The 20,281-nt window shown below is 38.3% G+C and overlaps 1 protein-coding gene across 1 annotated transcript in view; it reads left to right on the top strand.

Annotated features, from left to right (window-relative positions):
• The window catches only part of LOC150107352 (serine/threonine-protein kinase PAK 1-like), a 101,140-nt gene that overhangs the window by 62,764 nt on the left and 18,095 nt on the right, over positions 1-20,281 (top strand). The window contains exon 6 of the mRNA XM_090391217.1: positions 11,757-11,820. Coding sequence (XP_090247343.1) covers positions 11,757-11,820 — 64 coding nt within the window. The remainder of the gene's footprint in view (positions 1-11,756; positions 11,821-20,281) is intronic.

Raw genomic sequence — 20,281 nt, 5'->3', positions numbered from 1 at the left:
TCAGGATCAAGTTTTCACGTGATGACAAATAGTTGAGAAATCATGGGAATATAACAAAGATCTGTATTTAAGTTTCGTAGATCTGGAAAAGGCGTATGACAGGGTGCCAAAAGAGAAGCTGTTCAAAGTGCTGCAGGTATATTGTGTGAATGGAGCATTATATCCAGCAATACTCAGTCTTTATTTAAGTTGTAAGTCAGCAGTTAGAATTGAAGGAAGTACAGGAAGATGGTTTAATGTTAAATCTGGTGTCATACAAGGATGTACATTATCCCTCTGTTATTTATTATCTATATGGATCACATTATGAAGGAAAGTGGTATTAAACCTGATATCAAAATTGGAGATGTTAACTGCTGTTTACTCTATGCAGATGTTATACTTCTAAATAAATCCACTACAAGTCTGCAAGATTCCCTGACTAAATTGAACAACTCTTGTAATACATTTCGTATGAAGGTCAGCAGTAACAAGACAAAGACTATGAAAATAGGCAGAAGCATTGAAAATATCAACTGTATTGTGAATGGAGAACCTATAGAACAAGTAAAACGTTTCAGCTACTTAGGCATGATTTTTTAATGAAGATGGTAAGTTAAATATGAAAATACACAACATAATCAATAAAGCTGGTTATGTTGGAGGTTTAATGGATTTTTTACAACACTCAAAAAGAATTAAATTAGAATTTAATACTTCCTATATTTCGTCCTAGTCACTAGGACATCTACGGGGATTACAAAAACAATTAATGTAACATGCACACAAAAACTTACAATACTAAGCCCATCCACGTGGGTGACACTAAAGTCCTATCTAGGTGGAGCGCCCTCTAAGGGCGGTAGTAGGTGGCCTGGAATGTAAGGTGATGAGTGTTTCCCAAATCTTCGGAAGCTTAATGCAACCGTATTTGTTAAGATTTGGTTGGTTTCTGAGAGCTGCTGCTGCTTCTAAGAAACGTCTCTCTTTCTTGAATTTGTTGTGGTAGAGCATGGTGGTTTTTTTCCATGATACTCTGTGGGTGGTGTCCAAAACATGGTCAGCCAAGCCTGAATGGCCATAGTTGTGTTTAACGATGTACGACTTGTGTTCCTCCAGGCGGATGGATGCTGATCTGCCTTTCTGTCCAAAGTACGCAAGCTTACAGGAACAGGGTACTTTGTAAACTCCAGGCAGAGAGAGAGGAGTGAGCTGATCTTTCGTAGAACGGATAACGGTAGCAAGCTTGCAGTAGAGCTTATATGCTGTGTGTAGGTTATACTTTTTTAGTATCTTGACTATTTTTTCCGAAGTGCCTCGGATGTAGGGTATGGTGATGGCATTTTTAAAATCTTGTTGACGAGAGGGACGGAGAATGGGGGAGGAATTGATTTTTTTTTTTTTTTTTGATACTGTGTTCGCTGTAGCCATTGGAGAGGAAAGTTCTGTGTATGTGGTTAAGCTCAGTAGTGAGGGCAGTTCCACTGGAACAAAGATTGTGGGCTCTCTTGGTAAGGGTTTTAATGATGCCATATTGTTGTGAGGGGTGGTGGTGGGAGAGTTTGTGAATGTATCTGCCTGTGTGTGTGGGTTTTCTGTATACAGTGAAGGCAAGTGTATCATTAGGCAGGTGCGTGACTAAGGTGTCTAGGAAGGGTAAACAATTGTTCTTTTCCTTTTCCATAGTAAACTGGATTCTTGGATGTAGGCTATTGAGATGACCGAGGAAGGAGTCTAACGTGTCTGGGCCATGAGGCCCAGGCATAGCCAACATCCTCGCTCACTCTTCGTCTTCAAAAAGTAACTTATCTTATACCCAACGCATGGTTCTCCAGAAATTACGCAAAGAAAAAAAGTATCGTCATCACCAGAGCGGATAAGGGTAATGCCACAGTTGTTCTTAATACCAGCGAATACAATCGTAAAATGAACATTATCCTCCGCGATCGCGCTACCTACATCCCGCTAGAACACGACCCCACAAAAACACAAGTTAAGAAATTAAAAATCTTAATTAAAAAAGTAACCTCCTGGCCCCCTGACGTCATGAAAAAACTTGAACCTTTCCACTCCCCCCCCCCCCCCGAATATACGGTTTACCAAAAATCCACAAACCCAATTCCCCACTCAGACCTATAGTAGATGCCACCAATGCACCTTGTTATAGACTGTCTAAACAGCTGGCCAACTCTCTATCCCCCCCTCACCGGAAATTCAGCTTCCTATATAAAAAACTCGACCCACTTTAAAGCCCTCACAGAAAATTTAACCTTGAACAATACAGACATCTTAGTAAGCTTTGATATCTCCTCTTTGTTTACCAATATTCCCTTAACTGACACTTTATCTCTCTTAGAAAACGTTTTCCCCTCTGACATCTTAGATCTCTTTTCCTTTGCCATCAACTCTGGGTATTTCTCTTGGAATAACAAAATCTACAAGCAGATAGAAGGTACCGCCATGGGTTCCCCCCTCTCACCCGCCCCCTTGCCAATTTCTATGTGGAAGATTTCGAAAAACGAGCCATAGACTCAGCCCCACTCAAACCTTCTATCTGGCTAAGATATGTAGATGATGTGTTCTCCATTTGGCCTCATGGCCCAGACACGTTAGACTCCTTCCTCGGTCATCTCAATAGCCTACATCCAAAAATCCAATTTACTATGGAAAAGAACAATTGTTTACCCTTCCTAGACACCTTAGTCAAGTGCCTGCCTAATTATACACTTGCCTTCATTGTATACAGAAAACCCACACACACAGGCAGATACATTCACAAACTCTCCCACCACCACCCCTCACAACAATATGGCATCATTAAAACCCTTACCAAGAGAGCCCACAATCTTTGTTCCAGTGGAACCGCCCCCACTACTGAGCTTAACCACATACACAGAACTTTCCTCTCCAATGGCTACAGCGAACACAGTATCAAAAAAAAAAAAATAATCAATTCCTCCCCCATTCTCCGTCCCTCTCGTCAACAAGATTTTAAAAATGCCATCACCATACCCTACATCCGAGGCACTTCGGAAAAAATAGCCAAGATACTAAAAAAGTATAACCTACACACAGCATATAAGCCCTACCGCAAACTTGCTACCCTTATCCGTTCTACGAAAGATCAGCTCCCTCCTCTCTCTCTGCCTGGAGTTTACAAAGTACCCTGTTCCTGTAAGCTTGCGTACTTTGGACAGACAGGCAGATCAGCATCCATCCGCCTGAGGAACACAAGTCGTACATCATTAAACACAACTATGGCCATTCAGGCTTGGCTGACCATGTTTTGGACACCACCCACAGAGTATCATGGAAAAAAACCACCATGCTCCACCACAACATATTCAAGAAAGAGAGACTTTTCTTAGAAGCAGCAGCAGCAGCTCTCAGAAACCAACCAAATCTTAACAAATACGGTTGCATTAAGCTTCCGAAGATTTGGGAAACACTCATCACCAGAGGTCCCACCTTACATTCCAGGCCACCTACTACCACCCTTAGAGGGTGCTCCACCTAGATAGGACTTTAGTGTCACCCACGTGGTTGGGCTTAGTATTGTAAGTTTTTGTGTGCATGTTACATTAATTGTTTTTGTAATCCTCGTAGATGTCCTAGTGACTAGGACGAAATATAGGAAGTATTAAATTCTAATTTAATTCTTTTTGAGTGTTGTAAAAAATCCATTAAACCTCCAACATAATGTCCTCACAGCACTTAAGCCTCTACACAAGAATAAAGCTGGTATGGTAGGAAGTCAACTCAATAAATTTATATAGAATAACAGAGAAATTAGTGAAAACACTAAATTAGCTGTATACAAGACAGTGTTCAATCCAATTTTAACTTATGGATCTGAGCACTGAGTTTGAAATAAAACACTTGACCAAAGACTAGAGACCACAGACAGAGTCCTGAGAATGATTAGAGGGGTGAACAGATGGCATCAGTGGCAATATCATATTAAAAATGGGGATATTAGGAAAGAACTTAATGTTGTCATCATCTAGGAATGTATTAGCAGAGCTAATCTCAGCAAAACATTAATATTAGCAAAACAAGTGTTCTTTGCCAGGTTGGAAGGAAAAAAGACCCAGAGGAAGACCAAGATATAGGTGGATCGATACAGTAAAAAGTGTCTTAGAAGATAGAAAGTAATATAAGATCTGACAATGTTGGAGTCTTGACAGGTAACAGATTGATTTGGAGGAAATTTGTAGATAGGAAGTTAGCGATGGTGTAAGTTTTTCATGCAGTACTATCATATCCTGTGGTATGGTCGCTTAAACAGAATGGGAGAGGAAAGATTAGCAAAACAAGTGTTCTTTGCCAGGTTGGAAGGAAAAAGACCAAGAAAAAGGTGGATTGATGTAGTAAAAAGTGTAACAAATTCCTGGTATGTACCCTTGAGGGTACATATCAGGAAGTTGATGATGATAATGTAAATTTATTATACAGTAATGAAGTAACACTCCAAATAATAAATATTTTACCCATTGTGATTGTTACTGTATTACTGTGTAATAATTTTATGATTATATCATCTGCTTTTCATTTGTTTTGAATTTAGATCTATTCATATGTTCTTCAAGGAAACACTTCATAATTTGACATATCCAGAGCCCTTACTGAAGCATACAGAAATACTGCCACTCCTCGACTTACATAATACAATAGTTTACATAAATTTTAACTAGCCAGTGCAAACTTTAAAAAATTGTAGACATATTTTGCATAGAAACATTTTATATCCAAAAACGTATTTTGGATATACGCCACTGGCATATTGTGGTAAGACTGTTTGGTGAGCTCCAAAAGCTAAGTTGTTTAGTTTTAAAAAAATAGCATTATGAGTTTAAAAATTGTGTTAGATTAGACTATATTGTGGAGTTAATTATTTAAATTAAAAGGTTTGTCTTAAATATTGTTCATTTTGTCTTTTGTGTGGTATGTTACGTAATGTAGCACATGGCACAGTACGAAGCAGAACAATGGTGATATTATTATTATTCGTGACAATGACATGCCAATGTCATTGTTTAAAGAATTTAATCAAAGGGATTTCATACAGTGCAGTGTTTGTGAAATGTAAGCATTCCCAAAAGCAGCTGGAATTTGGTTTGAAGGTGATAGTTGTGGGAAAGTGTGCTGAAAATGCTATGATTGTGAGGATCAAAAGAGTGTCTCAGGTCACGAAATTGAAGTAGTGGATGGAACTTAGAATATGATTGAAAATGTGTATGATATAATGCTAGATAGGATTGAGAGAGTGAGATTCGATGTGACATGAGAGAGAGAGAGAGTAAAAGTGTTGAATGAAAGAATAGTATGACTGATGTAAAGAATGAAGAGTTAGCTGCGATGAGGGAGACAGTTTGGTTGCACGGAGTGATACACAGGGCGAAGCAGCGGCTGGAGTGAATACAGAAATGTCTGGTGAGTGGGTCAGCTGATAACAGGAAAAAAAAAAAGTAAGAGATAAGAGAAATGAGGGCTTAACCAAGAGAGAAAAAAAATCAAGGAGCAAGCGTTGTACAGTGATACAATCATCAAAGGTGTGATCAATGAGAGTTTGACAAAATCATGCTTTCCAGGTGTGAAAATTAATGATGTTGGTGAGGCTATTAGAGCACAAAAGGTTAGGGTGAAAGAAATGATCATAGTAGCCTGAACAAATGATTTAAAAGGAGGAAAGTATGGCATGAGAGAAGACATGAAAGAATTACTGGAAGTAGCAAAGAAAAGAGTGAGAGAGTTAAGATAATGAGGCTGTTGCCACACCATGACAGAGTAGATCTGAGAAGTTTGTTTGATGGGTGAAAGGACTTATGCATGAAGGATGGTTTGCATCTGAATGATTTGGTGTTTGGAGACTGGAAAAAGTGTTATTGAATGAAGTGAAAGTGGATGTGCAGAATCAGGGAAATTAGCTTTTAGGAGAGGGGAGGCTGTTGAGTGGATATGCAGACATCAGTGAGGCAGTTGAGTGTAAGAATGTACATAATATGCCTGAGTTAGTACCAATGGTAACAAATCAGAATGGGATAGTAGTATAAGGCATCAAGATAGAGGTGGGGCTAGGGGACTTTTGCATTTTATATACACTAATGCCAGAAGCATTTGGAACAAGCAGGAGGAATTTTTGGCATTGGTTGACTCATCCTGGCCAAAAGTTATTGGCATTAGTGGGATAGATTGTGAAGGATATTGTGTGTTCAGAGAGGAAAGAGAGAAAAGAATGGGGGAGGAGTGTTATTGTTGATAGCTGATGTACTGCAGTGAAAGAGAGAAGTTCAACTGCAGGCCTTTGAAAATAGCATATTTGAGGCTATCTAGTGTGAGGCCTTCAGAACAAAATATACAGTTGGATTCTGCTATAGACCAGGGGATGGAAAAGATGATGGATATAGTATGCATTGGCAAATAGACTCAATGAGTAGAGGAAGGACAGGTAATTATTATGAGTAATTTCAACTATGGGAACATAGATTGGAAGGAGGAGAGGACACATGGGAGGAAGGAAATCGAATTTATGCAGTTACTAAGGGATAATTGATAAAATTAGTTAATTTTATCTAAGGTTAAAGCTAAGGTTGATAAAATTAATTAATATTTTTATAATTATTTGATAAAACACGTTGCAATAATTATGGCACCTGTATGAAGGAAAATGGTGACCAGTAATGATGGTTAGCCATCGTTATCAAAGAACAGTAGTATAAAAGAAATGAGTCAGTGTACTAGCTGTGAAATGTACGCTTTACGGAGTGCAGTCGGAGTGTGAATAGATGATAATAAAGGATTGAATGTGTGTAGAAAACGTAGGGAGAATGAGGAATTGAAGTGTATTTCGGATCGTGAGTGTGATATTTTTGTCAACCTTCAGAATGAAGAAAATAGCGATATGACAAGAAACGGCAAGGTTGTACATGAGAATTATGAGAGTGTGAATGTAGAAAGTGTGAATGATAGTATTAATGGTTTCTCAGAGAATAAAAAAGATGAGATAGATGCATTGAATGAGATCGCGTTGTTGAATGGTGCGATAGAAAGGGCAAAACAGCAGCTAGAGTGCATGAACAAAAGTCGACTGAATGAACCAACCAATAATAAAAGGTATGACAGGAAAAATAGTCGTATGAATGTGAACATGAACAAAATGAAGGATAGAGTGCTGTATGGAGACTCGTTAGTACGAGGTGTGTTAGTAGAGGATTTGACAAAATCGTACCAACCTGGTGCGACCATAAAGGATGTAACTGAGTCTATTAGAGAGCAAAAGGAAAGGGTGAAAGAAATGATTGTTGTGGCAGGTACGAATGATTTGAAATGAGATAAAATGGAAATGATAGAAGACCTGAATGAATTGTTTGAGGTAGCAAAAGAAAAGAGTGAGAGAGTTAGAATGATTAGTCTTTTGCCACGGTATGACAGTGAAATGTTTAAAAGGAGGGCCATAATTGCGAATGACTTTATGCGTGGGTTATGTATGACGAGTGGTGTGGAATTTGTGGACGTGTGGAGTGAGTTTGATGGGCGAAAGGATCTATATAAGATGGATGGCTTGCATTTGAATGGTTACGGTGTAAGAAGACTTGAGAAAGTGTTGCTGAATGTAGTGGATGTGCAAATTCAGGGAAACTAGATTTGTTAGGGGGGGTGGGTAGAGATACAGTCCTTATGGAGGCAGTTGAATGTAAGAATGAATATAATATGCCAGAGCAAATAAGGACAACAAATCAGAGTGGGATAGTTAATATAAGGCATCAAGGTAGGGTTGGGGCTAATGGGGGTCTTAAATTCATGTACACTAATACTAGGAGTATTAGGAACAAGAAGGAAGAGTGGCCATGGTTGGCACTTCCAGACCACATTTTATTGGTATTAGTGAAACATGGCTGACTGTAGATGATATAGCTAGTGGGATTGAATGTGATGGGTATAGTGTGTTCAGGAATGACAGAGAGAATAAAATGGGAAGGAGGAGTATTGTTGATGATAGCTGATGAGCTACAGCCAAGGAGAATAGAAGTTGAATTGCAGGATAGAGACAAGAGCACATTTGAGGCCATTTGGTGTGAGATTGTGGCTAGCAGAACTAAATATACAATTGGGTGCTGCTATAGACCAGGTGATGGAAAAGATGGTGGTGACAGTATGCACAAGTAAATAGAAGAAATGAGTGGAAGGAGGGTGATTATTATGGGAGATTTCAACTATGGTCGCATTGATTGGAGTGAGGAGAGGACACACGGGAGGAAGGAATTAGATTTTATGCGGTTATTAAGGGATAACTATCTGCGACAGCATGTAATGGAAAATACTAGGGGTCAGAGAGTGCTTGACCTAGTAATTACATCTGAGGATTTGGCTGTAACAAATATGACCACATTGCTACCAATCGGTGAGAGTGATCATAGGTTCTTGACTTGGGAGGTGGCTAAAGGTGTAGAATTTTCAATTAAGACCGAGTACATGTGGAATTATCGGGCTGGAAAGTATGACAAGCTTAGGAGTTTGATTGGCTCAGTGCCATGGCATGTACAACTGCAAGGACTAGAAGTTGATAGTGCATGGGAGGTGGTTAAGAAGTGCTTGCATGAAGCAATGGCTGACTGTATACCTAGAGTCTGAATAATAAATCAAGTAGAGCTTAAATGGATGAATAACACCATTAAGCTTGAGCTGCAAAAAAAGAAACAACTATGGAGGGAATTTAAGGAGAAAGGTGACTGTCAGGCACATGAACGGTATAAAGCGCAGGCCAGAAGGGTAATGAGTGTGGTAAGAAAAGCAAAAAAGGATTACTAAAGAACATTGGCCATGCGGGCTAAAGAGAATCCTAAACAGTTTTTTAGATATGTAGCAAGTAAAAGGAAAAATGTACATGGCAGAATGATTTTAAAGAATGCCGATGGTAGGGAGGTAACTGAATCAGTTGAGATAGCTGAGTTACTGAGTGAGCACTTTGCAAGAATATATCATCCAGGTGGTGACATTGCAGAAACGAATAAACCAGTAGATTATACGGGAATTGTGGTGAATGAAGTGGAAGTGAGTAGTCTATTGCATAACCTCAATGTCAATACATCTGTGGGGTTGGATGGTATACCAGCTCGTGTAGTACGAGAAGCAGCTAATGAATTGTCAGTACCCTTGACCGTTTTGTTTAATTTGAGTCTCGGGTCTGGGTTAGTCCCGAGCGAGTGGAAGGAGGGGAAAATAGTTCCACTGCATAAAGGTGGTTCCAAGACCGCTGTTGTAAATTACCGACTGATTAGCATATCAGTAATCATTGTCAAGGTCTTAGAGAAATTAGTCAAGAAAAGAATACAGGATTGGATAGATGAAACTGGGATATTGTATGGGGGGGACAACATGGTTTTGTGAAGGGTAGATCATGCCTCAGTAACTTGCTCACGATTTATAACACAGTGACAGCTGAACTGGATAGAGGTAATGGGTTTACAATACTACTGGACCTTGCCAAGGCCTTTGACAGGATATCACTTGGAACCCTAATCAGTAAACTGGAGCAGATGGGGATAGATATAGGGTTGGTAAGATGGATAGGAGGGTGGTTGAAGGAGAGATACCAGAGAGTGGTTTATTCAGGAGTGGAGTCAAAAAGACGTCTTGTGACTAGTGGAGTGCCGCAGGGCTCTGTTCTTGGACCACTGCTTTTCAATTTGTTCATCAATGATATTGGAAAGGATTTGAGAGGAAGTGTTCACTTGTTTGCTGATGATGCAAAGTTGGGTAGAGCAATTGTGAGTGCAAGGATGTCAAAATTTTACAGGATGATTTGGATAGTTTGGAGGACTGGGCTAGGAAAAATGGATGTCAGTTTAATGTGGCAAAGTGTAAGGTTATGCACTTTGGGGTGAAAAGAATAGCAGCAGTATATCGCATAGGTGGAACCGTACTCCAGGAGATTGATGAGGCCAGGGATTTGGGAGTGCTGGTGGATAGGGAGTTGAAGTTTAGAGGGCACATTGCAAAAGTAACTAAAACAGCTCACCAAATCACTTGGCTTATGAAAAATACTTTAACATGCAGAGAGAAGCAAGTTGTTGTTCCTCTGTATCGAGCCTTGATAAGACCCCATCTGGACGTCTGTGCCCAGTTATGGGCACCAGGGTTTCTTCGTGATGGGGAGGAAGTGGAGAGGCTCCAGAGACGAGTGACCAAGATGATAGCAGGTCTGTGGAATGAACCTTATGAGAATAGGTTGAGGATTTGTGGGTTGCAGAAATTGGACGATAGGCGAAGGAGGGGTGATATGATTGAGACATTCAAATTACTGAAGGTTTTTTATAAGATTGATCCAGAAGATATTTTTGAAAATATGACTGGTGGTGGGAGGACTAGGGGCCATGCATGGAAGCTGGGCAAGAGCGTGGTTGACAAGGGTGTTAGAGCTAGGTTTTTTACTTGGAGAGTGGTGAATGAGTGGAATAAGCTTCCAGAGTCTGTTGTGGGTGCTACGACCGTGAATGAGTTCAAGGCAATATATGATAGATACTGTGTGTATGTTGAATAGTTGTTCCAGACATGGTGTTAGGGCCTCCCTCGATGAGTCTGTCAATTCCTTGGAGTTTCCCGGAACAATAATAATAATAATAATAATAATAATAATTGCCTGAGATGGCATGTAATGGAATACTAGGGGTTCTTGAGTGCCACCAATTTTCCAGAAGGGTGATGACACCACCATAGGCAAGCCCAAATGCTAAAGGCAAAAACTTAATAACTGGAAGGAGATCTTCACAAATTCTATAAGGAATGCAGAGAACTGACCAGGGCTTCTGATACATTATCCAATTTTCCTCCTCCTTATGGTACATCCTTTTATTAAATATTCACTTGAATATTGGACAAACAAGGATGGGTGGTAATTTGTGACTTAGCCAATGCAATTGTATTCTGTATTTGCTTAAATCATGAACAGAAATGAGGATATTGTGCTGGCTAGAGCGTTGCCTGGCAAGACAAAGCCCCCTTTTGGTCAGGAAATTTGGATGAACAGTGAAAAGTCAGCTACCGGAACAAACTTTAACCACATCAGCATAGAAAGTAGCAACAAGTTTTGACAGAAGTAGAACTGGCAGAAGAATTAGAGAAGTACCTTGTCAAGATAATTAATGTCACCAAGTTGAAGAAGATTAAAACAATGAAGTGCTGGTACATAATTGCTAAAATGTTATGTTCGAACTATCAGTAGTGATCATGGAAAGGAAGGAGTAGCTGTACTATCAAATACTAAAAATGAAAATGAACTTATCACTGGCATCCTTCAAGTTAGTGATGTTGGCATATTCCAGAATGGGAAATTGGACATGAAGACTTATTTGTGCATATGGTTCCAAAGAAGGTTTTAGTTGGGAAGAAGTAGAGAAGGGAATTTTTCAAGTAAATAAAGAGGGCACCTTCCCTGACATAAAGGGAAAACTGTGCTTGTTGATCTAAACAGAAAGGTAGGAAATGAATATCAACATATAAAAATGTTTGGGGAAAATTTAGAAAGGATTTTAATGGTGAGCGTCTTCTGGTTTTCTGTTCAGGGCATGGAGCAATCATTATAAATACCATGTTATGGCATAAAGATGTGCATAAATTCTATACCATAAATCAATCCTTGTTCGTATATTTATTGCTTGTGTGTATTATTATCTTATTAGCTGAGGCAATTTAAATGTAAATCTATTTACCACATATCAGTTTTGACAGTAAAATGAATAGAGAATTATGTTAAATAATAAAAATTGTCAATTTAACAGAAAAAATTGTGTGTCCTGGAGATCCTCAACATAAATATACACTCCTCAACAAGATTGGATCAGGGTAAGCAAAAATATATATATATATATATTATTTTGTATTTTGTTATTTAAAAACTGAAGTCTTTTACCATATTCTTCATTATTATTTTTGAGTGGGCTCTTTTGTGTATATGGAGACCTTTGGATACATTTGCTTTTTTAATGTATCTTTATAATCGAATCAACACTCCTGAAGAGTATACTCTTTAGTTGCTGTGATAATTATTAAAATTTCTTAATGCAAGACATTAAAATATTATTTTTGTGTGGATGCAATATAACAATTACAGATAATGGCTGTAAAATTTAGATTGATATTTTTTTTAGTTTATAACATGTATAGAAAGTATAGTGCATATAACAATTATATGCACGATATTCTCTAAAGGATATTTAATATCATCATGTATATGTATTTCTCAAATTCGTTTTAAACTATATACCCTCAAGGGGATGTACCTGATATCATGATGATGTGCCAACATCGTCATGATATCTGGTAGATCCTTACTCAAGGCTTCTGGTTTTCACTTCTACCAAATATGGACTTCAACACAATTAAAGTTTTCAGTTAAATTGATCATTTATTTGTCAAAATCTTGATTCAATCACTGTATTTTATCTTCTAAAGAACTTCCATCAGTTCACTTATGTTCTGGTCTTCTCCCTGCCATTTTTGTTTCAAATACTTGTGTTGAAGTATTTGTTTCTTTGTTATAAATACATGCAGTCTTTGACTTACATAAGAATTCCATTCTGCAACGTTTACTTAACTCACATTTGACGTAATCAGATTTAATCCCTTCACCCAATCACGCTTATTGCTTATATGTTTACAGTATGCACAGTGTGTCCATTAAGTAATGAGAAAACAATTATATCAAAACAAAGAACTACATTTCTAATTGTTAATTACACAAATTCAAAATAATCTCTCTCTAACTCCATGCAACATTTTTGCATCTGCACTATATTTTACAGATGTTCAAAGGCACGGTAGAAGTCCTTAACAGGAACCACCTTCAGTCTCTGGGTCACACTGCGTTGGATGTCTTCAGTGTCACTGAGTGCCCCCCCCCCCTTTTTTTTTTAAGGCATACCTCATCTTTGGGAAGAGGAAAAATCTGGTGAATTGTGGGGGGGGGGGGGTCATCACGCAGATTGACTTCGAAGCCAGAAATTACTTCACAGGCAGTGCAGGGGCACATTGTTGTGCAACAGGTTTGCTGTTGTGGAACAGTTCTTTCCTGACACATTGCATGTGGGCATACAGACCTTGCATTACTCCTAAATAATACTGACTGTTCACTGTGGCATCCTCAGAAACAATTTGCAGTAGATAATTCCAGTAGTGTGGTTCATCCTCCAAGGACTCCCTCCCCACTTTAAACATTGAAAACCAGAACACCTGTGTACAGCTCAGTCATCACCATGAACTTTTTTTTTTAGGTCTCAGTACACTTCTGCAGCAGTTTTTCCTAATTTACAGTAAAATTTTATCATATCATCTTTGCTCCATGATGCAACTTCTGACACGCTCCACTCACACACACTCTTATTTCAATGAAAACTGCTGCATCGCCCAACTCAAAAATTGCATCTGTGATCACAACACACTAGCAGTCAAAACTATAAACACATTTGTTACTTTTATTCAAAGGGCTGTCCTAATGGGCACACTGTGCATCTATGTATTACTGCATAGATGTGTTTTAAAGGTTATTTCAGTTGGTTTCATTAACTATGAAATTGGATTCCAATATGTAATTATTGATGCAAAGTTGTAAACATTTTATTTACTGACTGACTGACTAAGCGGTCTCTTCCTCTCTGATGCCTATGCCCCCCCCCCCCCCCCAGTTCCGGTCTGGTAGGTCGGTTCTCCTTGTGAATTCTGATGACTCGACACTCTGGGTTGCTCTGAGTTTCAAAACGTTTCAAATAACTTGACACAAAAACGTTACAAAAAAAGGCTTATCATTTTATATTATAGAGTAGATAAAATTGATATGTAATTAAAACTTTCTTTTTCTCACTGTTCTATATGTTGTAGACAAATTTAATGATGAATTCTTATCATAGTTAAGGAATGTTAACTAGAATACTTTCTCCTGGAAGGCATGAAGAATTTTTACATCCAGTTCTTCATATATCATAGTATCCTGTATCGAGGGATATAAAGGATACTGCATTCTGCATAAAGAGTTTGCATTATTACTAACTACTTATTGACAATTTTTGTCCATGTGTCTTATCTGTCATCACTTCCATATTATCAGATCTTATATTTTAGTTTTTAAGGCACTTCAAGTTTCACCTAGATCTTAGTTTTCTGTGTCTTTTTCTCCTATCAAGAAGTCAAACAGGCCCACAATAACTGTCATACTCTGCCTTTAAGACATACAGCATTGGAACATTTACTACCCATTTGGCAATGCATTCCACTTATTCACCACACCTGAACTTTTGTAATGTATCCCCTGAACTTCAGTTCAGGGGATACATTACAAAAGTTCAGGTGTGTTCCATCTCCATAAACAAGTTTGCATGAAGTATCTTCATGACAAGGTTACTTGTATTTAGAAGCTTTTGATTTCATGCCAGTTGTCTTAGTATCCCATAGTGCTTTACTATTTCATAATAAAAGATTAAACAAGAATATAATTTGTCAAGTATAATTTACTTTGTAACCAAGTGAAAAAAAAAACTTTCTGCAACTATCTCTGATCCAGAGTTTTTTTTTTTTTTTTTTTGTATAATGTGATACACTTTTTTATTACTTGTATATGGAAAATATATGATTTCTTCATTAATTCAACTTTGGTATCTTCCTGGGTCTGGCTCCCAGACATTTTAATAATGCTTGTCTTTGGGCTTGAATCCTAGGAGTAGAGCATTTTTGCCTGTTACTGAGTGGAGTCACCACTGAGTTACCTGTCATGGAGTGATTTAGGTCAGGAGTGAAGAGTTTGATAGTCATAGTGAGATTTAGAGTGATCTTGTATACCACTCAGGGTTTTTGGAAAGAGGTACCCTCCACACTTTAACAGTACCTTAATAAAGGTGTGAAACTGTCTGGGTAGTGACCATTCTATAATGCAATGCAATGCAATATATACATCTGAAAGGAAATGTGTGTGCATTATGGAATACTTAGGAAGTTAATGTGAAGTCAAATGCCTCTATATATAAGCAGAATATTCATAAACTTCATTATATTTGGATAGAGGATTAAACAAGAATACAGTCTGTCAAGTATAATTTATTTCCTAGAGTTTTGCTTTACAGCTTCAGCCTATGGAATACAGTCTGACAATGCTATAAAGCATTGATTTCATACCAAGTCCTGGGCACTGCTGATTTACTTCTTCAATTGATTACGTACAGCTCATCACTAATCTGTTTCCTTAATTTATCATAGTATCCTGCTTTGTAATTCCACATTTCTCTTTCTCTCTCTCTCTCTCTCTCGTTTTTTGACGCTGGTACTTGTGTAATTACTTCCACATCAAAACCACACGATCACCCCTCCTAGTTAGTGGCATGAGGTTAACATCTTCTATTATCACTGTATGAGACAATATTATTAAAATACAACACTTTTTCCATGTGTTGCTTCAACTACATGCTATATAAGATAGTTACACTTAAGTAGTTCAAGGAATTCATTCTCTTCACTAACACCCGTCTATTCAATGCTTTCATAATTAAACCACCCATTAGTATCACTTTCCTGTTACTCACCAGTCTTATATATAATTAAACACTTCTACGTTTCCTATCCTATAGCAACATCCCACTGCATATCTAAAATTCATACACGCCTCAACCTCACATACCAAATGGCCTCAAAGTCATCATTTCTGCTTTCTTCAAGTTCCACATAGAGGGGACACAATTCTATCTCTCACTGATCCTGATAGCTTACATTCAGTCCTATCATCTAGGGTTTTTACATTTGTTTTTACGTCTGCTTCACACTGCCACTCATTCAAATGTAGACCATATACAGCAAACAGCTGTCTCCAATCTTTAGATTTATTCCATACATCCACATACTTAAGTGTTTTCTTCCTGCACATTCTAGTTAGTCATGCCATTCATAATTGTTGCTCATCTCAGCTCCTTACTGTTACCTTGGCAACACACTTGAAATTCTCCCTCTGACACTTTCACTTCACTGTCTCTAGAAATGCTTGCAGAGCTTCTCTAACTTTCAGAGGTAGGAACAAATCATTTATTCCTACCAGCACAGTCAACTCTTCTGCATTTCCTCTTCTCTCTCTCTCTCTCCATAACCTCACTCTCCTGTCGTTGCTCCTCTGAAACATACTTTCAACATGCTGTCTTCTCTAAATGTCCTACCTCATTCTGCACATACCTTAATTTGTTTCTCAACCTTACCATTTCTTTTCTATTATTTTCACTTATATCTCTCATAATAGTACAGAAGCTGTCCATACACAGTACTAACATACTATAGGTCAATTAACCAGCCTCTTGTGTATGGGCTCAACATAAATAATTAATTCGTGGTCATCTAGATAGTGATGAAGTTGGCATTTCATGACATCCATTATTTTCAAGAAGACCGAGGTGATGATAATGAGATGATAGTTTGAAAGTGACTTTAATCTTTTTTTTTTTAGGAACAGTCTGAATAAAGGCTTGCTTTCCTGCCAGATGGAGTGGGAAAAGAAGGCCTTCGTTCCAACAAGGATCTGCTCTTCCCAAAATTCATTACCTCACACTTGGCCACATTAAACTAGCAGAGATTTAGCTTTGTCCATAATGCCAGTCTATTTAAGTCATCCTGCTAGATCTTTATATCACATTCATTTACTATCACTCTTCCTAGTTTTGCACCATCAGCAAACAAATATTTCTCATCACATCATTGATGTACAGATTGAACAACAGAGGACCAAGTACAAGTACTGAGCCCTGTGATACACCACTAGTCACCTACCTTCTTCTGGATTCCACTCCTCCATAAACCACTTTTTTGATATCTGTCCATCAACCACCCTCTGATCCAAATCACCATATATTTATGCAACAGAGTTCTGTGAGGAATCCTATCAAACACCTTTGCAAAATCTAGCAGTATCACAGTAGCTATTTCCTATATCCAACTCCATTGTTACTTAATAATAAAAATGAACAGATTGCTAAGGCAACACCTACCTATCAGAAAACCATGTTACCCCTTATAAAACATTACATTCCTCTCCACCCAGTCCTGAATTCTATTTTTTATTAATTTCTCGAATACTTTAACCACCACTCCTGATATATTAATTGGCCTGTAATTTGCTATTTCTCTCTTGAAGCCTCCTTTATACAGCGGACTGTTTTGCTCTTTTTCCATTTGCATCTTTCCAGTATTGAGGCTTAAACAGCTTGGTCAGAGGACCTGATAATTCCCTTGCACATTCTCGTAACACGTGGACTGATATATCATCTGGTCCCATGGGCATGTTTGCATAGGTTCGGCATTATTCTAAGTACTCTGTTTCTTCAACCTCTATTCTCCCATCAGGCGATGTTATATCCTGCATTTCATTATCACCACTTAGAATGGTATACCCTTGTAAAATGCTCACTCATTACCTCAACTATTTGGTTTGCCTCTGTTACCTTCCTACCATTTGCACTTTTTATGATTATCCTTTCATAATAATTCATCCTTTTACTTGCCACATAGTGAAAGAACTCTTTAGGATTGCTTTTGACCTCAGCTAGCTTTCTCTGTTAATTAGCTTTGACCTTCCTTACCATACAGGTCACCCTTCTTGCCTGTACTTCGTATGCTCTTTGTCTGCAGCTCCTGCTTCATAATGCCATTCATCGATCCAATTCATCAATCTGTTTTATCTTTCTGACTGTAAGTATATAGTCTGATACTATTTTTTCAAACACCCCTTGACCATCTCCCACCACCATTCCTCCCCCTCCAAATTCTTATGCCATGGCACTGCTGAAAGCTGGCTCTTCAGCTTGTCATAATCATCTGATTTGTAATCCCATATGTATCTTTTTTTAACAGAAAATTCTGCATGCCTGGCAATTTCTCATGTCAAGAATGCATGATCACTTTCCCCAAGTGGAGGCAACATTAGATTGGTGACTAGATCCAGCATTCTCAAACAAACCTATTGTCACCCTCCATTACATGATGTCTCAGGTAATTTATCTCCCATCAGCTGTATCAATTCAATTTCCTTCTCTCCCTTTGACCATTACTCCTCCCAATCTATACTCTCTTATAATAATTACTTGACCTGCACTTACTGTGCTAATTTGTCAAGGCATGCCATCTACATTCAACCCTTATAATCCCCCCCCTGTGAATTATTATTATTGCAAGCATACCCCCCCCAGACGCACAAGACAATTTCCAGACTCCACCATCATAGTGAATCACTACCCCTCCCCCTCTCTGCCTTTCCCACTTGTAGATGCATATAATGATTTTTATGTTTTTAAGCAGTCATATGTACATAAATAGAACATTTATTTATGGCAGATGTACGAGGGCTGTTCAGTAAGTAATAAGACTAATTTTACATAAATATAAAGAGCTAATAAGCTTCATTTCGGCGATATAAACAATATTAAAATTAAGGGGAAATTAAATCCCACATTGTTTTAAAACTGAATAAAAACTTAAAGATCGTAATCAGAGAGTTTCATGCCGATATAGAAAACTATAAAGTATCGGCGACACTAGCGTTAGCAAATGCAAGTGACCCTAGTACGTAGTACGATACCAGACAACTTGTAGCAGAGGTGGTGAAGCTCTGATCGCTATTCTTAGGTATTTTCCATAATGTAAAAATGCATTTCCTAGGAAATGTATGCTGTTATTACATTATGGTGGAAGGTCACTACCCAGACTGGTTTCAGCCTTTTTTGAGGCTTCATCAGTGAGCAGCTAGACCGAGTACCAATGTGTATAGCGAAAAGAACTTATATACTTTGCTGTACGAGTTTCCAAACAGGGGCAACCATTAAGTTACATAAACTTAATGGTTGCACCTGTTTGGAAACTTAATAATTTTACTGTTGCGAAACCACTCATCACAATATTAATTTCTGTGGAATAAAGAAATGTTGCTATCTATATTAACAAAAGAGGTTGATAGATGGCGTATATGGGCTGATGTGCCAGAGTGTCATGTGACTAAAAGCAAGCTTGTTTCGGTGCACCTATAAGCTGCGACCAGTCATCGAAATGGAAGCATCCTTGCAACAGCGTTATGCGATTAAATTTTGTGTGTGTTTGCAAAAATCGGCATCGGAAACTTTTAACATGATACGCGAAGCTTTCCACGATGAAGCAATGTCGAGGGCAAGTGTTTTTCGCTGGCATAAAACTTTTAAGGAAGGAAGGCAAAATGTGGAAGATCTTGAACGTGAGGGAAGACCTTCAACATCCATCACAGAGACAATGATCAACACAACAGCGATTATCATCAAGGAGGATCGCAGAATTACAGTACGCCAGCTGCATGTTGTCCTGAATATTTCTGTGGGAAGTGTTCACTCAATCATGGCTGAACATTTAGGACTGAAATGTTTGCGTCCTATGGATTCCCAAACTCTTGACACCGGAGCAAATGCAGCATTGAGTGGATGTGTGCACAGAATGGAAAGAAAGACTGGAACAAGAAGGCAACAACTTAAAATGCATCATTACAGCAGATGAAGCTTGGTTGTATCACTATGACCCTACAATGAAACAACAAAGCAGTGAATGGAAGCATCCGTCTTCACCTACCCCCAAGAAAGCAAAAACTGTAAAATCAGCTGATAAAGTTATGACCATAATGTTTTTTGACTACAAAGGTATTGTTTACCAACATGCTGTAGAGCCCGAGAATGCTGTAAATGGCTCATACTATGCGGATGTTTTACGGATAATGGTACAGCACGTCAAAAGGAAGCGTCCATTGCTGAAGAATGGCTTCTTATTGCACCACGATAATGCAAGGCCACATATTGCTGGTTGTGTAGTGGACGTTTTGCAGAAGAACAACATAGATATCCTACCACACCCTCCATACAGTCCTGATCTCGCACCGTGCAATTTCTGGCTGTTTCCTCAGCTCAAGAAACCACTAAGAGGCTGCCATTTTGAAAGCAACAAAGTATGTGTAAAAGCTGTGGAGGCAGTTTTGAAAGAACTCTCAAAAAACGGACTTTCACATGTGTTTAAGAAGTGGACGCAACATCGGGACAAATGCATCGCGTCTCACAGTAGTTACTTCAAAAAAGACCATGTAAATGATGACGATTAAAGGTAATCTGATTTCTGTATAAATATAGTCTTATAACTTATTGAACAGCCTCCGTACAAACAAAAAATTTATAATAATATTTGCAAATGAAAATTATTCTGAATTAGCTTGACTTAGGGAAAACATGCTAACCAGTTTGGTGAATAATCTATATCTTTCAGTTTTTTTCCATTTTGGTAA

This window comes from Typopeltis vanoorti, chromosome 4 (genome assembly GCF_054136105.1).
Source record: "Typopeltis vanoorti isolate ZY-2024b chromosome 4, IOZ_Tvanoo_1.0, whole genome shotgun sequence".
NCBI classification, from domain to species: domain Eukaryota; kingdom Metazoa; phylum Arthropoda; class Arachnida; order Uropygi; family Thelyphonidae; genus Typopeltis; species Typopeltis vanoorti.
The sequence above is the reverse complement of the archived record's forward strand: the minus strand, read 5'-3'. Positions and strand labels throughout refer to the sequence as shown.